We start from the raw sequence: 25,780 nt of genomic DNA, 5'->3' as shown, positions 1-25,780 counted from the left end.
TAGTACTTGAGGTCCAGGGCAGAGCAAAACTGAACTATTACCTCTTCCTTCCTGAAAGTGATATCTTTTCTAATACAACATGATATAATACAAAACATACCGCACTATTGACTAACATTGCTCTGGCAGTGAGCCAAAACCCCCAGACCTCTTTTTCAGAGCTACTCTATCAAATCCTGCCTTCAAGCTTTTGTACTTAGAATGTTGATTTTTTGATCCCAAGCTTAAGACTTGACATTTATCCTTGACTTCTCATCTGAGGGAAAGATGCATCTATCAACAGGATGTAATTTCCTACTGTTATAAATTATATGCATTATTTCCCTGATTCTGTTGACTTTATTTGGCATAATTTCACAGAAATATTCCCAGATTTCTCTGAAACTTCTGTGATTTTTTACAGAACATTAATACCGAGCTAGGTAGTGTAAATAGAGTGCTGGAGCATCTTGAGTTTAAATCCTAACTCAGCAATTTGTAGAAATAACACCTATCTTACAGTGTTGCTGACATGTTAACACATGTAAAATTCTCAAAGTGCTATATAAATCCTAGCTATCATTATATTCTATTACATTCATATATCCATTATTTGCTAAATTATTCCTCAGTTGATGAATGCCTAAATGACACAGAGAATGTTAACAATGAGGAATATGTATCAAGAAAGACTTTCTGGTAGAAAATGGCACCTGAGTTGAATATTGAAAGAAGTTAATGATTTTACTATTTTTTATTGTCTCTTTAAATTTTATGTTACAAGGTTGATTTAGACAAGAGCTAATGATTTTAATGAGTGGAAGAAGAGTGGGTTCCAGACACAGAGATGAGCCTGTGCAAAGGCAGGAAGATGGCATATGGAAGACAGGTAACAACCAGGTCAGTTAGTATTTGCCACTGGGGTTTCCTTTCCTATGATAATCAGAAACAAAAATGAGTTTCTGGACATCATCACTGCATAGATATGCTCACTGTTTTTTGTATAAGAGTTGGGAAGTCATCACCCTCAAACTTGGGTTGCATAGTGATAATAATCTGAATTTCTTTTAGGGCCTATTTGTTGAATAGCATAACCAGTGAGGTAGCACTGTTCACATATGAAATCATCCTGAACACTTCTCTTATTCTTATTAAGATAGAAGATGCTATGGAGATTAAAATCTTAGAATAAATTTGGAAGATGTGAAATCTCTACGAAGTTCCTGCAGAATTTATGTGCAAAGTTAAAAAAAATGGAATGGAAAGAATATGGGACACTTACTAGCTGTGTGGACAAGTCACTTAATCTTGATTGTTTCAAAGAAAAAAGAAAGGAGGGAAGAAAGGAAAGAAGGAAGGAGAAAGAGAAGGAAGGAGAGAAGGAAGACAGAGAGAGAAAGAGAGAGGGGGGAGGGAGGGAGGAGGGAGAAGAGGAAAGAAGGAAGGAAGGAAGGAAGAAAGGAAGGAAGGAAGGAAGGAAGGAAGGAAGGAAGGAAGGAAGGAAGGAAGGAAGGAAGGAAAAAAGAAAAAAGAAGAAAGGTATGGGACTAGTGGGCAAGTCATTTTCCTCACCTACAAAATGGAGATAAGGATAGTTGAATTCTCTATCTACCCAAGTTATGAAGATCACTAGAGATAATTTATATGCAAGTGCCTTTTTGTAAGAATATAATTGTGCCATAGAAATCCATTAAGCAGAGCTGATATAATTGCTTATTTCACCACTAGATGGTGATCATGACTTTCTGAAGCTTCCCATGAAGTCCATCATTCCAAAGTCAGGAGTGACTCCCCAGAGGAGGTTTGGAAGGATATATAAGCTCACATTCTCTTAATCAGATCTGATTCTTTAAAATGATGAGTGATTAAAAAATAAGAATGATAAAACACTTCTCAATGCAACACCTTGATGGAACAGTGAACTGGTTGATATGGATGTTCTCTCCAACACCACAATTTGTAACCCATCCATGCCCTCTCCTCCTGGGCAATTGCTGTCCACAATCTTCCATAAATCCTCCACAGAGAGTCTAAAGCACATATTAGAAGCTCTCCTCTAGTTATCTTGACACTGAGTGGGCACCAAGGAGGCATGGACTGTCCATGCCTCTTTCTTGCCAGTCTTCTCCAGAAAACACATTTTGATATCTTGATGCTCACCTATCACATTTTTTCCCCCTTAAACTAAAAATGCTCATTTTCTCTCAAGTTCTAGATTGAATTCTTGTCCTACATTATCAAAATTAACTTTTGCCCGATAGAGATGGGGTCACAATTTCCTGTCAAGCCCTGTTTGTAGTGGCTAGAAGCTGGAAAATGAATGGATGCCCAAATTGGAGAATGGTTGAGTAAATTGTGGTATATGAACGTTATGGAATATTGTTGTTCTGTAAGGAATGACCAGCAGGATGATTTCAGAAAGGACTGGCGAGACTTACATGAACTGATGTTAAGTGAAACGAGAAGAACCAGGAGATCATTATATACCTCAACAGCGATACCGGTTGAGGATGTATTCTGATGGAAGTGGGTCTCTTCGATAAAGAGAACTAATTCAGTTTCAATTGATCAAGGATGGACAGAAGCAGCTACACCCAAAGAAAGAACAGTGGGAGATGAATATAAACTGCTTGCATTTTTGTTTTTCTTCCCGGGTTATTTATTCCTTCTGAATCCAATTCTTCCTGTGCAGCAAGAAAACTGTTCGGTTCTGCAAACATATATTGTATCTAGGATATACTGTAACCTATTTAACATGTGTAAGACTGCTTGCCATCTAGGGGAGGGGGTGGAGGAAGGGAGGGGAAAAATCGGAACAGAAGTAAGTGCAAGGGATAATGCTGTAAAAAATTACCCTGGCATGGGTTCTGTCAATAAAAAATTATTTAAAATAAATAAATAAAAAATAAATAAATAAATGAATGAATATATATATATATATATATATATATATATATATATATAGAGAGAGAGAGAGAGAGAGAGAGAGAGAGAGAGAGAGAGAGAGCGCTCTGTCAGAAAGGGCATTTTCATACAACTCCCTGATAAAACATGCTTTTCCTCTTGAACTGAAAGGACACTACATGGCATTAGCAAATATATTCTTTTATTTATATATTTGTTTGTTTGTTTGTTTTTTAGAAGCATTGCCTTCTAGGTAGCTATAAACACATTTTAAATCAATAAATCAAGCATTTATTAAGTACTTGCTGGAAGTTCTGGTCATGTGGCCAATGCTAGAGAGCAGACTGCTATTTTCTACAAGCCCAATAATTCTCATCCTCCCCCTCCATAAAAGGGAGGAATTATCATGCTACAGGAACAATTAATGGTTTAACCCACAAGGTGTGAAAGCCAGAAGTTCAACAAGGTAATGATCTAAGGAATTAACATTGAGGAAGGCCAGACCTTAGATGCTCATTCAGCACTCTTCCCCAACAAATTTTATGCCCTGTCTGGGCACAAAAATCAACCCGTTGACTCTTGCTTGGGGTCCTCCTGCTGCAGAGACTCTGCCAGGTCATGCTAACCTTGATCTGTCCCTCCACCTGGTTTCAACCAGCAGCATCGACTTTTCCCAGCTCTCTCTGTGTGTAGGCTTTCTTTTACTTGAGACAGTGGCTAGATAGGAAACTTCCCAGTTACAATTGCCCATCCTGCTTTTCCCCAACTCTATAAAAATCCAACTCAGTCACAGGCTGAGAAGGAAGGGGGATCCAGGGATGGAACTGGGGCAGAGTATCAGCGTGAGTAGCTACCTTAGACACGCAGGAAAGGGGACAGGAATCAGCTGGAACTAGTCTGGTGCCTCCAGAGCCTACTTAAGGCAAGGATCTAGGCCTATGAGAAGTAAATGTCTCAATGTGAAAGGAAGCTGAAGCAATGTTGTAGTCTAATCTTCAATCCAGAGCCCCAGAATATCTGAATCCTCCCCCTTCATCATCAGGGGGGAAAGGACCCTCCTCTTTTTATGAAGAAATTCAGAAAGTGACAAAGGAATATAAAGAAAAATGCTAAAAGCTAAAAAATATTTCAAGAGGAAGAAAAGACAAGTGAAAAGAAGAGTAAAAGCAGATAAATCAAGAGAGAAAAACTAAATTACAAGGAAGAATGAATATTGTTGAGGTCCTGAGAAGCTAAGTGCTAAAATTACTCCCTGCTGCAAACAGGGAAGAACACTGATCCAGATCAGTTTAATCTTATCTCTTTGATAAGGGGTCCTGGATCAGAATTATATGAAACCTCTGAGGCTAAATTTCTCTTAAAAATCTGCCCATGATGAAAACTGGAAATTAGTATGGCAGAAATTAGGCATGGACCAACACTTAACACCATGTTACACCAAGATATCAAAATGGGTTCATGATCTAGGCATAAAGAATGAGATTATAAATAAATTAGAGGAACATAGGATAGTTTACCTCTCAAACCTGTGGAGGAGAAAGGAATTTGTGACTAAAGATCGTTATTGATCACAAAATAGAAAATTTTGATTACATCAAATTAAAAAGCCTTTGTACAAACAAAATTAATGCAAACGAGATTAGAAGGGAAACAACAAACTGGGAAAACATTTTCACAGTTAAAGGTTCTGATAAAGGCCTCATCTCCAAAATAGAGAACTGACTCTAATTTATAAGAAATCAAGCCATTCTTCAATTGATAAATGGTCAAAGGATATGAACAATTTTCAGATGATGAAATTGAAACTATTTCTACTCATATGAAAGTGTTCCAAATCAGTATTGATCAGAGAAATGCAAATTAAGACAACTCTTAGAGTTGTAGAGATACCACTACACACCTGTCAGATTGACTAAGATGACAGGAAAAGATAATGATGAATGTTGGAGGGGATGCAGGAAAACTGGGACACTGATGCATTGTTGGTGGAGTTGTGAATTAATCCAACATTTTGGAGAGCAATCTGGAATTATGACCCCAAAAGTTATCAAACTGTGCATACCCTTTAATCCAGCAGTGTTACTCCTGGGCTTATACCCCAAAGAGATACTAAAGAAGGGAAAGGGACCTGCATGTGCCAAAATGTTTGTGGCAGCCCTTTTGTAGTGGCCACAAACTGGAAACTGAGTGGGTCCCCATCAGTTGGAGAATGGCTGAATAAAATGTGGTATGTGGAATGGAATATTATTGTTCTGTAAGGAATGACCAGCAGGATGAATACAGAGAGGTTTGGAGAGACTTATATGAACTGATGCTAAGTGAAATGAGCAGAACCAGGAGATCATTATATACCTCAACAATGATACTGTATGAGGATGTATTCTGATGGAAGTGGATTTCTTTGACAAAGAGACCTAACTCAGTTTCAATTGATCAATAATGGACAGAAGCAGCTACATCCAGAGAAGGAATATTGGGAAATGGGTGTAAACTGTTTGCATTTTTGTTTTTCTTCCTGGGTTATTTATACCTTCTGAATCCAATTCTTCCTGTGCAACAAGAGAACTGTTTGGTTCTGCACACATATATTGTATCTAGGATATACTGTGACATATTTAACATGTATAGGACTGCCTGCCATCTGAGGGAGGAAGGGAGGGAGAGAAGGGAAAAATCGGAACAGAAGTGAGTACAAAGGATAATGTAAAAAATTACCCAGGCATGGGTTCTGTCAATAAAAAGTTATTAAAAAAAGAGAAAAAAAATCTGCCCATGACTCTGGGCATCTTGGCCAAGTTCTTTTAGGGGTTATGGCCTGCCATGGCACTCTGCCTTGGAGTGTCTTTCCTCTCCCCACTCCCCCAACCCACATGGTGTCTTTCTCAGCCCACCTTGCCTCATGGTGTCTTTTCTCTCTCCTTGTAGCTAATTAACTCTTTTAGGGTGCTAACTCCCTTTTAGGATTTAGCCTGTCAGTTAAAGGTATACTCCAACCTCATGGAGTGTTCCCTTTCTCCTGGTTAATTGTGAGTTCCAACTTGTCTTTTCCATTGTTAATTATTACATGTTCTCCTAACTCTTTCATATTTATCATTTCTGGTGTCTTTTGTACCTCTTTATTTTGTCTGTGACCTCTTCTCCTAAATAAATCTACCTTTTGCCAAAGAGAATGGTCATTGTGAATTCTTCTCATGATTGACCTCCAACATTTGTGCTTACATCAATCCCATCACTTGGTGCTAAACCCCAAACACATCATTTGGTCCCTAAAATACTCTTCTTACTCACATCAGTACCAAGAAAGCTTTTTAAAAAAGTTACAAACATCTCTAAGTAAATATTTCAAAGCAAAGGAAATTGAACCATCACCTAATGAAATAAAACTCGGTAGAATTCGAGAGCACAGAACGGTATTTTGTTCCAGAATAGTTCAAAAGTGAAAAAATATAATGCAAGTTAAAAGAGGCAAAAAAAATTCAGAATTTCTGGCCTGCACAGTAGAAAGAATTAGCATAACAGAGAATTTTGAGTCCATGGTGGTGAGTCTGTTTAAAAAAAAACAAAAGAAAATGCAAACACACTGAAGTGTGGGACAATTTGGAAGAAAAGCTAAAGGCAATAATGTTAAAAGAATACATAATCTCTATAAAAGCAAAAACCACTACTCTGGAAGACAAAAGGCATAGACAAACCTTAAGAATCACAGAGATCCTAGGAAAACATGACAAATCAAATAGCCTAAATATAATATAGGGAATATAAGAAAACTAGCCAGAATATCTAAAAACTGTAAACAAAGCACCAATTCAAACACTTCATGTGTAATTAGCTCAAGAAAAATCACATTGGGCATTTACTAAGACCCAGACACTGTAGGATACAAAGAAAAAGCAAAAACAATCCTTGATCTCAAGGAGATTGTATTCTAATGGAGACAACGACATTTGTTCAGGTACTTAGAATAGTTTGTTCACTGAAGTACTCAAAGTAATGGAAAAAAGAAATAGAAAATCGAGACAATCCCTGTTCTCATGGAGCTCAAATTCTAAGAGTGGAGACAAAACACAGATTTCAGCTGCAGGTGCAGTGATTCTTACACAAAGCAAATAATCTATCTTTTTTGGTGCTATTTCTAATAAAAAAAAATCATCTCAATTTCTCATATTGAACCAATTGTCAGTAGCGAAGAATTTTGATGGTGAGAATTTTGTTTTCAATTTCTTCAGTAGCTGTGACTGCCGCACTCAAAAACGTTGTCAGATCTCATTTCCGTGGATGATGGCAACTGGGAGGACTAGTAGGGATAGTCTGCCCCTGCCCGGAGATCTTAGTTGTTTATCAGTTATTGGCGTTGAGGAAGGTGGATTCCTCCTCCACAGTGGTTGCTCCTCTCATTGATGGCTATGGGAGAGTGCTTAGACTGGAAGCAAGATCTCGCTGTAGAGATCTGTTATTCCAAAGCCTCTGCAGTTCCAGGTCCTTGATGAAATCTCCTGAGCAGTCTGATGGGAAGTAGCAGTTGGGGTGATGGGGGTGGTTTGATTTACCTTCTACATGCTGCCTTCATATCTCCCTCTGGGTACCTTGCTACTTCAGTTAGGGGCTTGCCTGTCCTGTGGGTGAAAACTGGTCAGCAGTTGGTGGGGATGGCTAGCCCCTTCTTCAAAGAATTGTTGCACTGGCTGATGACTAGGAAATGGTAATGGAAATCTGAGTAGAAAAACAGGGCCAGTGGATTGGGGGCTGAGGGGGAGAATACTGCACATGTCAGGGTTCTTGGGTCTAGCAGTGGCAACAGGCCATCAATTTGTTTTGATGATTTATTATTAAGAAAGATGGAACCTTCTCCACAGTGATTGCTCCCCATAATAATTACACTGTCATTAGTCATTTTAGTCACATCTGACTCTTCATGATCCCGTTTGGGGTTTTCTCGGCAGAGACACTGGATTACCATTTCCTTCTCCAACTCATTTTACACATGAGGAAACTGAGGCAAGCAGGATTAGCCGACTTGCCTAGGATCACCCAGCCATTAAGTACATTTTGAGGTCAGATTTGAATTCAGAAGATGTCTTCCTGACTCCACACACAGCAACCTATCTACTGTGTTACCTAGCTGCTCAATAATCGCATACAAGTTAGCATTAGGGAGAATCCTACCAGGTCTAAAAACCAGTATGGTCTTCTGAAGGAACCAACTCTCAAAGGAAGCCAGGGACTCAACAAGGCAAGGGTAAGGATGCAGAGCATTCCAAGCACGGGGGACTCCCAGTCAAAGGAAGATTGGAGAGTTTCATGTGTTAGAAACAGCAAACTGGACTGCCGACTCCATGGTGGGGAATAGTCCCAAGTTCTTTCCTCATTTATAAAAATGGACACAATAGTACCTGTCTCCAAGGTTCAAATAAGCTCATGTGTGTAATGTTCTCTGCAAACATCTTCTAAATACTACAGTATATATGTCAATGTTATCATTAGTTGGAATGACACAGACAGTGGATGGAATGCTAGTCTCAAAGTCAGGAAGATCTAGGTTGAAGATGTGATGGAGCAATTTCCTTAATCTCTCAGTCAGTTCAAAGACTAAATTGCAGAGGTGTTGAGCTGCATTAGTAGAGGGAACCTCCAACCAATTCACAATTAATGAATAAAATATATAAACAAGTAAATAAAAACTCTAGCACACCATTTCCCCCTACTCTTCAACATTTGTCATTTTCCTTGTTATTCTTGCCAATCTAATAAATGTAAGGTAAAACCTCACTTTTTCAAATGGTTATTGATAGATTAAATTTCTTCCTTTGAAAATTGCCTATCCTTTTATTTACTGGGGAATGTCTTAGTATTTATGTATCTTGAAAATGAGTCCTTCATTAGAGAAACTTGCTGAAGAAATATTTTCTCTAGTCCAAAGCAGCTATGAGGTACAGTTTGGAGTCAAGAAAACCTGAATTCAATCCAGTCTAGCTTTTTACCTTTCCAGCCCTGAACAAGTCACATAACTTCAGTTTCCTCAAAGATAATACAAGGATAATAATTGCACCTACCTTCTATAGAGTTTGTTGGATCAATTTGATATACTTCTAAAGTACTTGATTTAGAGGAACTTAATAAATGCTATTATTATCGTCTCATTTTTTACGTTAGATTTGTTTTTGCAAGCATTTTCCAATATTGGCTCATCTTCACATGGCTGTATATCATTAATCAGTTGAGGACGACATGACAGCTGCTTTAAAATATTGTAAGACTGTTTAGACTTGGCCCCAGAAGACAAAACTAAGAAAAATGGGTGGTAGTTGCAGAAGCAAATTTAGACTTGATGTTAGCAAAAAACAAACAAACCAACAAAAAAAAAACAAAACAAAACAAATTCTAACAATTAGAGCTAACCCCACCCCAAAAGTACAATGGATTGGCTAAGGAGGTAATTGCTCCCCTTTACCTGAAGTCTTCTCACATATTGAATGGGCCAAATTGTTGGGCATATTGTAGTGGGGAAATCTTTTGGGGTGGAGGGTAGATTGGGTGAAAGTTAGAAGGGCTTTAAGTATAGTCCTATGAATAGATTGATTGGATGTCTGTTGTTTGAACACCATCTTTATTTAATCTGCCAAGAATTATCAGGAGACTGGGCCACATTATCTCTAAAAGATGATGTGATAGCAAGATGCACTGAGAAACTCCATGCATATAGTATTAAAAAAATCAAGGGAAGACATTAAATTGTCAAATGCATTAAAAAGACTGAGCATGAAGAATGGAAAAGCCCATGGTTTTAATGATAAAATCAGTGATACTGGAATAGTTTCAAAAGTACTTCAGTGGAGGTGGGGGCAAAGGTCTGACTGCAAGGGGTAGAGGAATGAGTGAAGCAAAAAGAACTCCAGGGGTTTGGCAAAAGGGAAGAGAGATTGGGATTTCTTGAGGATGGGTCACCAACATAGATAGATGACTTTCTCTGTTGCTAGAAAATGTAACTATGGACTTAGTCATTCTAGTTGCTTTCCTTTCCCTGTGCATGAAGGGCCCCAGACTGGCTAGCTTGCATATGTATTTAATAAATAATGTCAACTATATTTTTTCAAATCTTATGAATCTGATTAAAAAATTTAAACTGGAAAATAGGGGAAAATTGCCTTCGTATATCTGCTAAGCCAGATGTTGATTTAATATTGATGATAATAAAGATAATAGTGACAATAATAATAGACCAACATTTATATAGCACTTACTATGTGCTAAGTACTTTTAAATTATGGTCTTAGACACTTACTAGTTGTGTGACTTGGGCATATCATAGAACCTCTGTTTGTCTCAGTGTCCTCAAATGTAAAATAGGGATAATAGCACCTACCTCACAGAGTTGTTGTGAGGATTAAATGAGATAATTGTAAAGTGGTTAGAATAATGACTGGCACATAGTATTATGTGACTTAGCAATTTTTAGTACTACTCATCTTTTCTTTACAAATGACTCATGAGTCACACACATCTTCTCTATTCCTTTCATAGTACTTTTATCTTCTGCCTCAATTCCTTTGCTCCATCCATCTCCCATGTCTGGATGGTCGGCCTTTTCCTTCCCTACCTCTTGGACTTCCTCAGTATCCTTCAAGCACCCCCTTTCCTGCAGGCTTCCTGCAGGAAGCTTCTTCTGGTTCCAATTTGTTAGTGTTCTCCCATCCAAACTACTTTGTATTTATTTTGGATCTATTTTGTACAAAATCAAATGTGTACCTACTGTTTGTCTACTCATTGTCAGCAATTTGGAGTAGGGATAATTCCATTTTTTGAATTAGCATTTACAACACATAGACTACAATCTAGCACACAATGTTTCCCAAATGTTTGTTAATTGAACTTGTGATGAATATGTCTTTACTGAAAAGGAAAAGAATAGATTAAAGGAGGTGCAGGTAGTAAAATATATTTTAAAAATCTTGTTTTTAAGAGGAAGTCAAGAAATTGAAGGAGCAAATCATAGTGTAGGGTCTCTTAGGTGAAGAGAAAGAAAAAACGTAAGATTATGTAGAAACTGCATTAAGTCTGAGCTCATTGGGAGAACCCATGATGAAGAAAAAGTATATCCCTAGGCTTGGGGGGAGGAAAGAAAAAAGGAGGAAGGGGGAGAGACGTAGAGAGAGGGAAAGAGGGGGAAGGGAGTAGAGAGAGAGAAGGAGGGAGGTAGAGGGAGAGAGGGAGGAAGAGGGAGAGGGCGAGAAGAAGGGAGGGAAAAGAACAGAGGGGGAGGGAAGGGAGAGGGAGGGAGAGTGTAATGGGCTGAAGCTGAGCTAATGCACTGAGGTCCAGTCGGAGCACTTGAGGCTAATTAGCAATTGGACAATACTCTATATGCTTGGAGAAAGAATGGCCCCATCCACTCTCTGTGCAAGTTTGATGTGTTATATAGGAGAAAGAGGATGAAGTGGGTGGGGTTTGAAAGCCAGAGGGACTGCTGGCTGGATTCGTGTTGCCATTGCTCTCACTTTGTATCGCCATTCCCCTTTACCTCCGCAAAGAGTAAAGAATAAAGATTTTCCCTTATCCTGACTCCGGCTGATTTTAATATACTCTGGATGCTAAACGCAGTCATCACAGGGGAGAGAGACTGACTCTAAATACATCTCTAACATTATTCAGTATAAAAGACTTGTCAATCTGTGCTGATAAAAAGTTTCTACTTTGGGAGTTCCCCCAACACCAGTGAAAAAAAGATGGAATGAAATTAGAAGTAAAGAGAAACAATACCAATAAGGGAGCAAATGAGGCACTATCTGGAGACTGCAACGGATCCACAAGGCTTTTCTATTCCAACTATGATTTTATAGATGTGGTGTCAGAAGTACTAAAGCTCATACGATGCTTAAAGTGGTAACAAAAGATAAAATTAAAAAAAAAAAAAAACTTATCTTGGGAATAATAGGAAGAGCTAAAAAAGAATAGAACTTCTGCTAAGGTGGATGAGATGATAGTGTTTTCTCCACCAAGGGGAAAGATCTTCACACTAGGAGGAATAGGACAAAAATGGTTAACAGGAAATAACAACTGAATAGTAAGGTTAAAAAAGTATCAAACTGCCACAAAAAACTTAAGGGCTTGTATACACTATTTTTCAGGGTAAACAAACAAAACAAACAAAAAGGTGGTTAAGATAGTAAAGTTACCTTGGTAATCCAGACTCAAAAATACAGGCCAAATGATGACTAAAGAAGTCACCAATTAAAAAAAAAAAAGAAAGAAAAACAGATTTGCAATTGCACCAAAAAGTTTGGCTTCAATTACTGACAGATCAAACTAGTTTTTAAAGGGATGATTTACAAAGATTCAGAAAGGGGAAACTGGGAACATAAAGAGGCAGCATGGCTTTATTAATAACAGATTATGCCTGACTAATCTCACTTTCAAGTTGGATAGCTGCCTGACTAGTAGATTGAGGGATACCTAGGTTTTAAAGCACTGACTGAAATATCTTGTATTATTCAGATAGAGAAGTGAGAGCAAGAGGACGCCAAAGTCAGGTGGATTTGGAAGCGGCTAAATACCATGACCAAGAATAGCCATAAATGGATCGATGCCATTGTAGGGGATGGAATGCTCCAATGGATTTACACTTGGCTTTGGACTCTTTTTAACATTTGGCACTTTATTAGTGACTTAAGTGGAAGCATTTTCAATTTTATATTTGTCAGATTTGAAGACTGTGTTAGATTGAGAGGACTAATATGTTGGTTGACAGTTGTTGTCTAGAATCGGGAGTCCACCTGGAGTTTGGTGAATATTTTGGGAAGATCATCAACCAAAATGGTGAAAAGCTTCTAGTCTATTCTAAGCCAAGATCAGGTGTAGGAATCAGAGATGTTTAGACTGAGTAGACGTGTCAACTATTTCCAAATATCTGAAGGTCTGTCACATTGAAAAGAGATTAGACTAGTCTTATGTGGTCCTAAAGGACAGAAACAGCAATAATGATTGGAAGTTTTAAAGAAGCAAATACATCAACTTAAGTTTGATATTAAAAAAAACAATAAAAAAAACTTCAAAATAAGACTCCAAGGACAAAATGGAATCAATACTACATTGGAAGAGAGGAATCCTAATTCAATTCACCTAGAAAAGAGGTTGCCAGCAGTCAAAAGGATAATCACAAGTAGCCAAGCATCAATTTACATATTAAGAAACACCAATTTTAAATTTGCTGGATTAGTTATCAATGCCAATCAAAGGCTGTAATATAATTTAGCAAAAAACAAAGAAAACTAGCTTTAAAAAATAACATTAAGCAAAATTAGACATACTCTTTTTTTTTTTTTTTGTGAGACAAGATACTTCTTTAGTAAGAACACAGACTTTCAATCACTCTCTGAAAAATATATTTACACAGGTATTTTAACATACACATTCATTAACTTAACCAAACCAAACCAAACTAAGCAAGGTAAACAAGCCAGATAGTATTAATTCAATTCAATAAATATTTATTAAATGACTACGTTGCATGTGCTATGTATTGGGGATACAAAGGCAAAAGCAAAACAATTCCTAACCTCAAAGAACATACATTCTACTAGAAAGATACAATATATACATACATAAGAAAATACAAAATACTTATAAAAGCAAATATAATTCACTAAATGAGTGGTGACAATGTTCATGTTTTATAAGTAACAGAATTTCTACCTTATGGAAGGATTATCAAGAGAACAAAGGGAGATGAATGGGAAGGTGGTGGAGAGAATGGATCAGTTGAAGGGGAGAGGAGAGGGAGTAAAGAGCATAGAAGTGAATGAAGGATCCTAAATTATACTTTTATCTGGGCTGAACAAGGGAGAAATGGTAAAGATTACAATCATAAAAATAGAAACTGAAGGTTTGAGTGGGTGAAAGAGAGGGGGAGCACAGTATTAGGGGTATAGGGAGATGGTACTTGTATAAGAGTAAAAACTGGGAATGGATTGTTTCAAGCAGAACGAGTTGTACAGTATTCTGTTGATTGAAAAAAAATTAAGGCCATATAAGAGTATTTGATGTAGGAAAAAAAACAATTATAAGACAGAATGTTAATGGAATTAACACTCTAAGGTGGAAGAAAATTACAGAATGGATCAGGGAAAATAGACCGCAACAATTTGTTACATATAAGAAACACACTTATAACAGGGAAAACAGAGATTTAAAGTGAGGTGCTGAAACAACATTTATTATTATATTTCATCTGAATTCAAAGAAGAAGTTGCAATCATGATTTCTGATAAGGCAATAGTAAAAATGATGTTGTCAAAGAGTGACAAACAGAGAAACTACATCATGCTTAAAGGCACCATAGATAACACAATTATCAGTAAATATATGTACAACAAATGGCATAGTAAGCACTTAAAAGGAAAAATTAACTCAAATGCATAGAAATGTGAGACAGTAATTGTAGGAGACTATTCTTTTAGAATTTAATAAATCTATTGATAAAATAACAAGAAGGAAACTATGGATTTGAACAGAAGGATGGAAAAATTAGATTTGATAGACCTCCTGCAAATACTGAATGGGAATATCAAGATATGTATTTTTCAGATAACTGCACATATACAAAAATTAAATACCTTGCCAGGACACAAATATTCATAAATAGATGCAGAAAGGCAGAAATATTAAAACATACACTTTTCTTTTAACTACAGAACTGATCTTGTCAACCAGAGTTATACTTGGACCCTGAAACCTGAGAATATTAATATGCACCATGGAAAGGGCCCTTCTTTGAAAGGAAAACAACTAATTTGCCTCTTACTGTGCTGCAGGACCCAAACAGCAATGGGGCATTTGGGGATATAAATACACCTTCCCCTGGACAAAGGCGGTGGCACATTTTATAACCTATAATTATCTGGTGGCTTCATTATTATAAAATATCTACATAGGTGACCTGTTCTGGTATGAAGCAGCAGTGAGGTATAATAAATGACTTTTCTTGGTGTTTGAAGGTTCATGAAGTACCTTTAAAAATCTCATCTGCACCTCACCACCATCCTGTGAGACAGGTGCTAGAGACATTTATCTCCGTTTCATAGATGAGGAGATTGAGGTTCAGAGATGTGGTAGTTCTATGCCCAGTGTAAAACAGCTAGTCAATGTCAGAAGCCTGTCTAGTACTTTTTCCATGTCATTGCAACCCCTCCTTCCTACAGTCAGTCAACAAGCCTTTTATGAAGCACTTACCAGGTGTCAGGGCCTGTGCTACAATGTGCTGACTGGAGCTGAATGAGCTCCGCTACTTACTATCTAAATGATTTTGGAAAAGTCACTTCACCTTTTTTGGCCTCAGTTTCCCCATCTGTAAAAAATAAACAGAGGTTGAGCTTTTGATCTCTATGATCTCTCCCAATTCTACTTGAAAGGTTATCTATCTTGTGGAAGAGGGATGAGACAAGCTCCAAACTTAAGAGGGCAGAACTACAAGTTGCAGATCAAATTATGGTCAGGTTCAACAGGAGAAAAACTTCCTTAGAATTTAAATAGGGCAGTTCCTCCTGCTAAGTCAGCTTCGAGTGAAGGCTAAGTGAGTAGCTATGGGAACACAATAAAAGGGATTCCTGATCAGAGACAGGCAGGCCTAGGTGGATGGCCGCTGAGGTCTCTTCTCCCTTTGAGGAGGGATTCTTAAACTTGTGAACCCAAGAAATTTTCCTTGAACCCCTTCTCACATCTGAGTTGAGGTTTTTTTGGCAGCATTCCTACAGGAGGCTCAGAGTGCATGTTACGTGTTCAGAACCAAGGCTGCATGAAGCTGTGTGATGATCATAGGCAAGTGCTGCCAGAGACATCTGGGATTCATCACATGCTGGATTTTGAATTAGTTTGTGATCATTTTGTTCTGAAACCTTTTCCTGCTGCTTAATTTTTTCATTATCCCCACATTCAGTCACAATCCACAGTGGAAGCAGCTTTGCCTTAGAGGAACCAGACACAAGACATCCCTAAATTCAACCTCTGTTTTTATAAATGGTAGAAACTGAGGCCCATGCCAGCCCAAAGACATCACGTTCCGAGTTATTCTTCATGATCTAAAATGTGTGTAATGCACGATTTCCCCAGTGTGACAGAAACAAATTTTATACAAGGAATAGACAAAAGCTCTCTCTCATCTCATTTTTGATATCAAGTTTAGTCTTATTTTGTATGTGAAAATACAATGAAGTTTCTCATGCTTCAGTAACTGCAAAGGATTCTTATAGTATAAAGTTCAAACACTAAATGAACAAAAAATCCTCAAAATTTCCTATATGATAAGAAAGAACACTTTCAAGCACACTCATTGGCACTAAGCTAATCTGTGACATACAAATTCACATTTTATCTTTTGGTCCCCTCTTTAATCTATGAAGTACAAGTGACCAAAAGCTGATAAATAATAACTCACATTTATGTGGGACTAGGCTGGCAATGAGAGCTTTCTCCCAAAATGACCCCATGAGGTAGATAGTGCGAGCATTATCATCTCCATTATTACAGAGGAGGAAACTGAAAGATTTATGTAACTTCCTAAGATTACATGGGCAGTATATGTGTGAAGTGAAATTTGAACTCCAGTGCACTAATTCCAAGCATAAGGCCCTGTTTGCTATACCAAAATGTACTTCTAAGGAAAAGAAGGTTCTCCAGCTGCAATGAAACAAATTCTCAGAAACAATGTACTTGAATTAAGAACATTAAAAACATAGTTCAAAGTAATGTTTCAGCTCTTAACTTTTTGATGAATATACAAGTACACACATTTATTTTGTATTTCCAATTTTATTTTTATTATTCTTTTAATGGAATGCTAAATTTAATGTTACAATGTAGCTGTAACAGCTACTTGAAATGTGACAAATGTCCTCATCTAAATGCTGTCAAACAGGTGACGTTTTATGTTATTAAACAAAACACGTGTGATTTTACACAGCAGAGGTCTGGTGATCTTCCAATTGATGCCAAGTGCAAGGCAAGCCACAGGCCTCACACAACTGGAATTCCATACAAATATATACGTATATATATACACACATGTGTGTGTATATATATATGTATTTATTCCATATATGTACTATGTAGACATGCATATATTTCTCCCTTCTCTCTTTCCACATGTCTGTGATGAACAGTGTATATACATGCACATCTATATCTATAGAATACACTCCACCCTCCCCACTGGGTTTTCTTTGATAACACTGTCTAATGTATAGCTAATACATCCTCATTCCCAGCTATTATTATTATCTAATATAGTTACATGATTTCAGTGGCAGTATTCTACCCTTGGGGTATTAGTGTAGGTATTTCTATGTATATAGATATGTCTACTCTCATGTATATCTATGTATGTAAAGGAAATATTTTCCTCAAGTCATGCACTAATACAGTAAACAGTCTTTTCAGCATAGGTTTTGGGAATTCTAAACAGTGTAAAATCTAATTCTTGAAAAACTCCTATTTGTATACTTTTGTATACAGTTTTTAGTTACAAAAAATATATTATATATATATATTTATATACCATTGAAACCTATGTTCTTTGAGTCAGGCTATAGTCTAGCCTTTGGATAAATTAAAAAAAGCACACCCTCTTAATAGGATGCAAAAGTGGCTTTAAAAAGCCCAATTACCTGTATTTAGAATAGCCCATATTATATTTTTTAAAAATTGACAAAATGATGTCAAAAATTTTGCATTAAATATACAAAGATTTGCATACAGATAATTAGTTCAGTTCCTAACATTCTTTCTGGCTTCTAAGATTGACCAATATTAATGATGACTATCTTAAAATTATGGCTCATTTGAATTTTTGATAGTGAAAAATTCTATCATTTTTAAATCATAAAAACAAGTTCCATTTAAAAGAAAAAAATGTACATGAACAACCTAAAGTACTCATGGAAATGCTCCTGTACAAAGTGACTGTGTACACCATGACATGCGGGCTCATTCCCAATGAGAACACCATTTGGTAGCATGTGTAAACCCTGTGTGGCTGCCCCTCTCTCTGGGTCTCTTCAGTATATAAAAATTCAAACCACTTCACATTAAAATTTAAGTTTAATACAGTGCAAAGTTTTTAAGACAGAGTAACTTGTTCCCCCCAGTGGAACAAGTTCTAGAATCATGCTGATTCTTTTTTCCAATCTATTTACACAATGAGCTAAATGTTCTCCATAAACTTTGAAATTTGCTGAATATCAGCAGAAATGTAATTAATCTAGCAGCAGTTGCTTTAACAAGAATTGATAGTTATTTGAGAGAATGCATAAAATTTTCAAGACTGTACTCAGTGTCATATTGATCTTGATCCCAAAGATCACTGAGGTTCTCCAGGATTGATTTCATACTTGCTTTTCCAGAAGTTGTCGAGGTATTTGCTTTTTCCACTTTTCCATCCTTAAAAGAAAGAATGAAAATCACTTCAGAAACCAACACAATTATTTCAAATATATTAAACTATTTTTAACACTTTATTTCTTCATTGATTTCTCTTTTTGTTGTCTATCTAAATATACTAAAACTCAGAATTAGCCAATGGTAATGGCAACATTTCATTTTCCTCTTAATTCCAGGCAGGTAGAGAAATGTCACTGTAGAAATATTACAGATCATATTTATAATGCCTATATTTAGAGATTGTCTCAATTGCTGCCCTCTGACTTTTTTTTTCATAGAATTTTAGAGCTGGAAGTAAGTTCAGAAGTCATCTAGGGACCAATCTCCCACAGGATAAGAACTCTGTCCTGTAACTTCTGTGATAGGTAGTCTCATCTACCTCAAACTTTTTCAGTGGTAGGGGATTTTCTTACAAGTTAGCTTTTCCTATCATTAGGAAAAATGTGCTTGAAAATTTTTTCTTATACTGAGTCCAAATCAGCCTTTCTATAACTTCCATTCTTAGGTCCTAATTTTACCATCTGGAATGTCTCTTCCCATCGAAATCTTATAATCCTTTAATGAAATAAGAAGTGAAAAGAAGTACTTTCATGAGAAAATGCCAAGTAGAATGTGTAATCCATCTACCATATTCCAAGTAAGTTTTCTCTTTTCTTGGTTAAACATTCCAAATTCTTTCATTCAGTCTTCTTATAGCATTTTATTTATGTTTTCCAAATGTTGCACTTGCTACACACTTACCTGGTCATAGGACCTGCCCAGGACTAAGTACAATGAGATCACACCTCTCTCCCTCTCTTCAGGACACTGTACCTCACTTGATGCAGCCAAAGATCAAATTTCACTTTTTTGGCCTCTAAACTGCACTGTTGATTCAACTGAGCTCACAATTCACTAACTACTGGCCCTTCACCCTTTATTTCACATGGGCTATTGTATGTAAACAATACCTCCATTTTGTACCTGTACAAGTGATTTTCTGAACCCAAGAATGTTACTTAAATCTCATATCATTAGCAATGCTATATTCTTCTAAGTTACTGACATCTTTGTTATGCAACATATTAAAGAAGCTTTCGCTTCCATTTTTATGTCATCTGCAAATCTGACCGGCATGCCATCTATAGTTTTAACAAAGCTCCTGAAGAAATGGTTGAACAATACAAGGCCAAGAACAGTATTAATTGTCATACATTTTCCTTCTCTAAACTATGAATGAATTGAGGGGGGGAGGGGGAAGGGAGGAGAGGGTGCGCACACCAATTTATGAAGTGTTCCTAAAAAAAAGCATTCCCTACTGTGAACAAGTTCTAATTGAGGAAGACAGCATATATAGGAAAGTTCAGCTACAGGGTGAGTATAGAGATCCAGTAGTCTGGGGCACACCAGAATATCTTGACAAATACAGATACAGGAAAGTGATATTAAATAGTGACATTATGAGAAAAGGAATGTAGAAGAATGGGTAAATTATTGGACAAACTACATCTCAGCACACTAAGGAAATATTTCATGCTAGAATTAGTTTTTTAATGTAAGAATTTGCAGTTAAAGTACATAAAGCACAGTTAAATTATATTAATGAGTCTTTTCTAGAAAAATACAGAGTTTTGTAACATATAAATTTTCTTTAGAGTGATGTAAATATTGGGATTTGATTAGCATTCTAATTTGATGGGAGTCTAAGACAATAATAAGTGAGTATTTTCGATTCTTCAGCGTTTTCAGCTTACAAATATTTTGGCTGGAAAATAATCAAGAGGGCAATGCCAAGTCAGTCATGGAGACCCTGTGATCGACCTCTGATATTTATCTAATTTGTGGCTCCAGACATCTGGAGCCCCTAAAAGACAATAAGAAACAACAAGTGATAAAACACTGTCAGGATCGCAAATATCCAAAAGAAAGCACCAAAATCTGACAAGCTCAGGGTTTCCTCAGCAATGATTTCTAGGTTGCTAGGGAATACTTAGGATTACTATCTATATATTAATGTTCCTAAAATATGATACCTAAGTCACCACTGAACAAAATGTAACTTTCCTTATACTATCCTAATATGTCCTCATAGACAATGAACCAGAATTGTGTCAACTAAGCTTCTCTGAACATACAAATAGATGACAAAATAAGTGATATATTTTATGATTTGACAAATTGAAAAACAAATTTTTTTACCTTATCAAGAGTAAACAGGTCCAGAAGTTGATCGGTCCCCATGCTCTGCAGACTAGCATTCTCTTGGCTAATAACTGTATTTGCAATATTCATTTTGAATTTCTGCAAACCCATTATTTTCTCTTCCAATGTTCCTCTTGTTATTAATCGATATACATTAACAACTCTTTTCTGAAGGGAGAAATGATGATTAACAGCTACAAATTATAACATAAAATACTGTACATATTTACCAGAACAATTGTGAAGGATCTTTGGGGAAATAATAGTGAATTTTTTAATCTTAAACTTTAAAGTGAGCTTATAGTAACATCAGGAACAAGAAATCACATCTCAAAAGATATGGCAACATTGCAACGGACAGTTTACCTGGCCAATACGATGTGCTCTATCCATTGCTTGTAAATCTCTCATAGGATTCCAGTCATGCTCAACAAATACAACTGTATCAGCTCCTGTTAAGTTAAGACCCAGTCCACCAACATGTGTAGTCAGTAAAAGAACATCTATGGATGGGTCATTGTTGAACCTAAACACAAAAATGGAAGGAGGGAAAGAGGAAAGAGAAAAATTAAAATCCTTCTTCCTAAATCTCCTACATAATAGAATATAAATTATTTAATAAAAACTGTTGATTTTTCTTCCCAATTACATGTAAAGATGTGAACATATTTTCTTTACAAAATTCTATCATCTGTGAAAGCTCACTGTGACTTTGCTCCTTCTCCATCTCCCTTAGTTCTCTCCCAGGCCCTCACCTTTGTCCTGGCTCTACTATTCTCCCTTCCTCATCTTGATCTCTTAATGAATTGGTGCAATTTCACAATGTCTTCTTAAGCCTCTTGCTCTCTTTTCCTATCAGTACCTGCCAAATCTTGTTCTTGGATTATTCCCATTATCCCCAATCTTCAGTATCATTTATTGCTGATGAAAATGGCTGGAGAATATCATGAAATTGTGTTGACGCTAATATAAATTTACGTTACATAATTTCATCTTAGTCTTCACTGCAGCAAAACAATCCTCCATCTTCTTAAGTTCTTATACCACTCACCATACTTATACATACTAAGCCCCTGCACTCTTCCTTAAAACCTGATAGGGATCCCTTTTCCGCATTCCCAGGAACAACACTGTTTCATATTTCCTTGAAGGAGAGAAAAAGGAGGCTATTGCCAAGAGTCCCCCTTTAAAACTCTCAAAATAGCTTCTATCACTATCTGTCCCTTTTACCCAGTCTCACTGCTAAGCCAAATCATTTTACATATATTTCTTCCATCTCTTCTTCCTGTCTCCTAGCTGATTTTCTTGCCTTACAAACAAGCTCAAATCTCCCTTCACCTCAAAAAAAATCAGTCCCTCCATCCATTCTCCACCAGTTGTCATTTTAGCTCTCTCCTTTCCCTGATTAAACTCAATTAGGCCATCTACAACAGTAGTGTTCACTTCTTTTTTTCTTGCTTTCTTAATTCTATAGTATGGTTTCGAACATCCTCATTCAGCTGAAACCATTCTTTCCAAAGCTACCAATGGTCTCTTAATTATCAATATGTAAGGGCCTTCTCTCAATCCTCAATCTTTCTGCAGTCTCTGATACTGCTGATCACCCTTTCTCCTTATTGCTCTCTTCTCTGCAGTATTTTGTGAAACTGTTAGTTCTTCTCCATCCTATTTGACCTTTCCTCAGTTTTCTTCACTGAATCTTCATTCAGTTCATGCTCTTTAACCATGAGTATTCCAAGATTCTGTCCTATGTCCACTTTTCCTAGCATACTATTTTGCTTGGTGATCTCATCAACTTATAGGGTGACAATGATCATCTCTATGCCCATGATCCACTGACCCAGTCCAAATTTCTCCACTGACAATCTTACACCTCCAACTGTCTACTGGTTATCTCCAAGTGAATGTCCCACTTGAAATCCAAGGTGCCCAAATCTAAACTCATCACCCTTCCTCTTTAACCCTTCTCTCTTCTTAATTGTCTGACTGGTTTTGGAAATATTACCACCCTCCTAGTCATCAAGGCTTAACCTAAGCTTTGACCTTGACTTTTCATTCCTCACATCCAATCAGCAGCCAAAGCCCATTGTTTCTACCTCCATGATAGTTCTGAAATATGCCGCCTTTTATGCCCTGCCACTGCCACCATCCTGGCATAAGCCCTCATCACCTCACACATGAACCACTGGTGACCATGTTAGTGAGGGAGGGAAAGGAGGAAAAGTTCATCTTTGCCTCAAGGCTCTCTCCATTCCACTCCATATTCCAAGTCAAGTTGATCTTCCTTAGGCAGAGGCAAAAATAGGAAACACTACCCCTTTTCAATCAACTCCTGTGGTCCTTATCTCCAGGACAAAATATAAAAATCTCTATTTGGCGTTCAAAGATCTTCATTGGTCTAATTCTCCCTCCCCCCCCTTTCCAATGTTCTCAGACTTTACACACTCTCAAATATACTCTCGCCTACTCATCATTGCTCATTTAATTCATCATCTATCTCTGGCCATTTCATAGCTGCCTCCCCTATGTCTACGATGCTCTCTCCCCTCTTTATCTCCTTTTCTGGTTTTCTTCAATTCCTGAGGAAAATTCTCCTTTCTGCAAAAAGCCTTTCCCAATCCCCCTCAATACTAATGTCTTCACTCCATGATTATCTCCAATTTGTCCTCTAAATATCTTGTTTGCATGTTGTCTCTACCAATAGATTTGAAGCTTCTTGAAAACAGGGACTAATTTATACCTTTCTTTATATCTCCAGTGCTTTATATCTCTGCCCGGCACATAGTAAAACATATGTTGTATAATTTATGTTACATTTATTATCTCATGAGATCTTCGGATCTCAACAAGTAGATATGGAATCAGGAAGAGATTCCTGAGTAAGTTTTAGAATGAACAATTAAAAGGATAGGTAGGTAAGAAAATGAATGATGGTAACAAAGAGACTAAGCCAAGATTAGGCCATGAGAAATGAATTTTATTCCTTTTTTGATAGTTACAAAGTCGGCTGAGACTAGTGGGTATGCTGTACAGACAATTTATCTAGAATTTAAACAAACCATTGATAAAATTTCTCAAGTCATTCTTTTTTTTTTTTAAACTTTTGATTTAAGTGGCTTGCCCAAGGTCTCACAGTCAAGAAGTGTGAAGTGGCCAGATTTAAACTTAGGTCCTCCTGAGTTTAAGGCTGGTGCTCTATCCACTAAGCCATCTAGCTGCCCCATCTCAAGTCATTCTTGATATAGGTTGTAATAAGTAGATGAAATGGATTGAATGGCTGCACCCCAAAAGTGGTCATTAATGGTCCAGTATTAACTTGGAAAATGGTTCCCAGGGAAGAAGCCTAGGATTCTTTACATGATTCTTTCTTGCTCATAATTCTATCAATAACCTAGATAAAGGTACAGATATTATGCCTACCACATTTGCAAATCAAGCAATAAAAAGACAAACTTATCAAATGATATAAATGATATACAATTATGAGGGATATCTAATACTGGGATAATTAGATCTCCAAAGACTAGAACATTGTTTAAAAGCCTAGATGATGACATTTAACAGGGATAAATTTAAAGTAATATACTTTGGTTCAAAAAATTAATTTAATAAATATAAGATGGGGAGGAAATGGCTAAGCATGTTTGTCTAAAGAAAATCGGGGGGGGGGGGGGTTTGTAGATGAAAAGCTCAATGTGGGTTAAGAATATAATATAGGAACCAAGAAAGCTTATATAATTTTAGGCTATATTAAGAGGCCTAGCAGTCCAATCTAGGAAAGAGGCATGAGCACTGTCTGTACATTGTTATAGTCAAACCATTTCTGTTCTATTATGTTTAGCTTTGAATATGCCACATTTTAGGAAAGATACTGATAAACTGAATAATATCCAGAGGACAACCAAGATAGTAAAGGACAGGATAAAGAAGAGTACTAGTAGTAAAGAGCCATTTAATTACATATTATTTCTAGAAAATTAACTGACATAGTATTGAATAATTAAAATCTCATTATCTACCTTACTTAGAACAAGGCAAAATTCAGAGGTTGATTTTTATTTTTGTAATTTAACATTTCTCGTCAAATCTTTGATAGAGAAAACTTAACACAAACTTGCTTACTTTAGTCCTTTTCCTCATCCCTTGTCAAATTAATCACTGCATATGATAATTCAATAGCACTTTTGATTTATCAAACATTCCCTGATTTAATAATATAATCAATTTTTTCAAAGATATTACATTATTCAAGAGATCTACTGAATATACATTTTTGTTAAATCATGCAATGAAAATTTAGCAATTTAGATCATGTTCATAAATACTTTCTTATCCAAAAAAGATCTGATGAAACTTTGTATTTCTAACTACTTATGTCTTCATTATAACCTCTCCCATGATCTTCAAGTTTCAAGAATGTTTAATTACCGTGAGACAATGGAATGCCTTTGCCCGGCAGGTATGCTTCCATCTAGCCGTAGATATGTGACAGAGGGCAGGTGAGGTTTGAGAAGATCATGTTCTACTATGTCCAGCATGCTTTTGAGTTGGCAGAAGATCAGTATCCTGTGCTGAGCCACAACAGCTTCTGTGCCACTCTCCGAAGTACTGGCATTTCCCAAACCGCAGTCCAGCAGCAACTTAAAAGGAAAGGTGGGAAAAATGGTTCCAAAGGCAGCTCAATAAATACTACTCACTAAGCTCATTTTATAATAAATTTTTGTCTCTACAAGGAAAAACAGAAGTTACTTACCTGCTCCTCTTTAAGTATATCCATACCAGATTATCTCTGTGGGCTGCAATGTCACCCTGGAGAATCTGGAACTAAGAGCTGCTCAGGCTTATCAGCCCATAGAATTTTCTGGTCCCCTCTTCAGGAGAGTACCTAAGAGGCCTTTCTTCCCCTTTCCTCAGTTCCTTGAGGCTCACTAGAGGGAACATATAGGTGCTCAATAAATGTCTGTTGGTAGTGGTGGTGATAATGATGATGATGCCCCAGGCCAAATAATCCATGCAGGAGCATCAAAGTATAAAGAGTATAAGAAAAAATCATAAAGCAGCTAAATATAGAAAGGATTAAAAACTGCGCAAAAGTAGGAAAGTAAAAAGTAATGCAAACATACCTGTCTCCAAACAGCTAACCTCTCTCAAAATAGTTGTTTTCTTTTAACTCTAAACTACTTTCTCTAAAACACAGGAATGAAGAGTTCCCTGTTGATAAATAAAGCATGGATGAGGACCCCCCTGGAGAATTCAGGTTATAGTGAAGTAACCTTCATTTCTCCAAAGGTAA

At 36.8% G+C, this 25,780-nt stretch overlaps 1 protein-coding gene across 1 annotated transcript in view; it reads right to left on the bottom strand.

Annotated features, from left to right (window-relative positions):
• Positions 1-13,347: 13,347 nt before the first annotated feature.
• Positions 13,348-25,780, bottom strand: part of BTAF1 (B-TFIID TATA-box binding protein associated factor 1) — a 116,435-nt gene continuing 104,002 nt past the window's right edge. Inside the window, exons 35-38 of the mRNA XM_051981635.1 lie at positions 24,916-25,127; positions 20,854-21,013; positions 20,485-20,655; positions 13,348-18,306 (exon numbers count right to left, since the gene is read on the bottom strand). Coding sequence (XP_051837595.1) covers positions 18,160-18,306; positions 20,485-20,655; positions 20,854-21,013; positions 24,916-25,127 — 690 coding nt within the window. The 3' untranslated portion in view covers positions 13,348-18,159. The remainder of the gene's footprint in view (positions 18,307-20,484; positions 20,656-20,853; positions 21,014-24,915; positions 25,128-25,780) is intronic.

Source organism: Antechinus flavipes, chromosome 2 (genome assembly GCF_016432865.1).
Source record: "Antechinus flavipes isolate AdamAnt ecotype Samford, QLD, Australia chromosome 2, AdamAnt_v2, whole genome shotgun sequence".
NCBI classification, from domain to species: domain Eukaryota; kingdom Metazoa; phylum Chordata; class Mammalia; order Dasyuromorphia; family Dasyuridae; genus Antechinus; species Antechinus flavipes.
The sequence above is the reverse complement of the archived record's forward strand: the minus strand, read 5'-3'. Positions and strand labels throughout refer to the sequence as shown.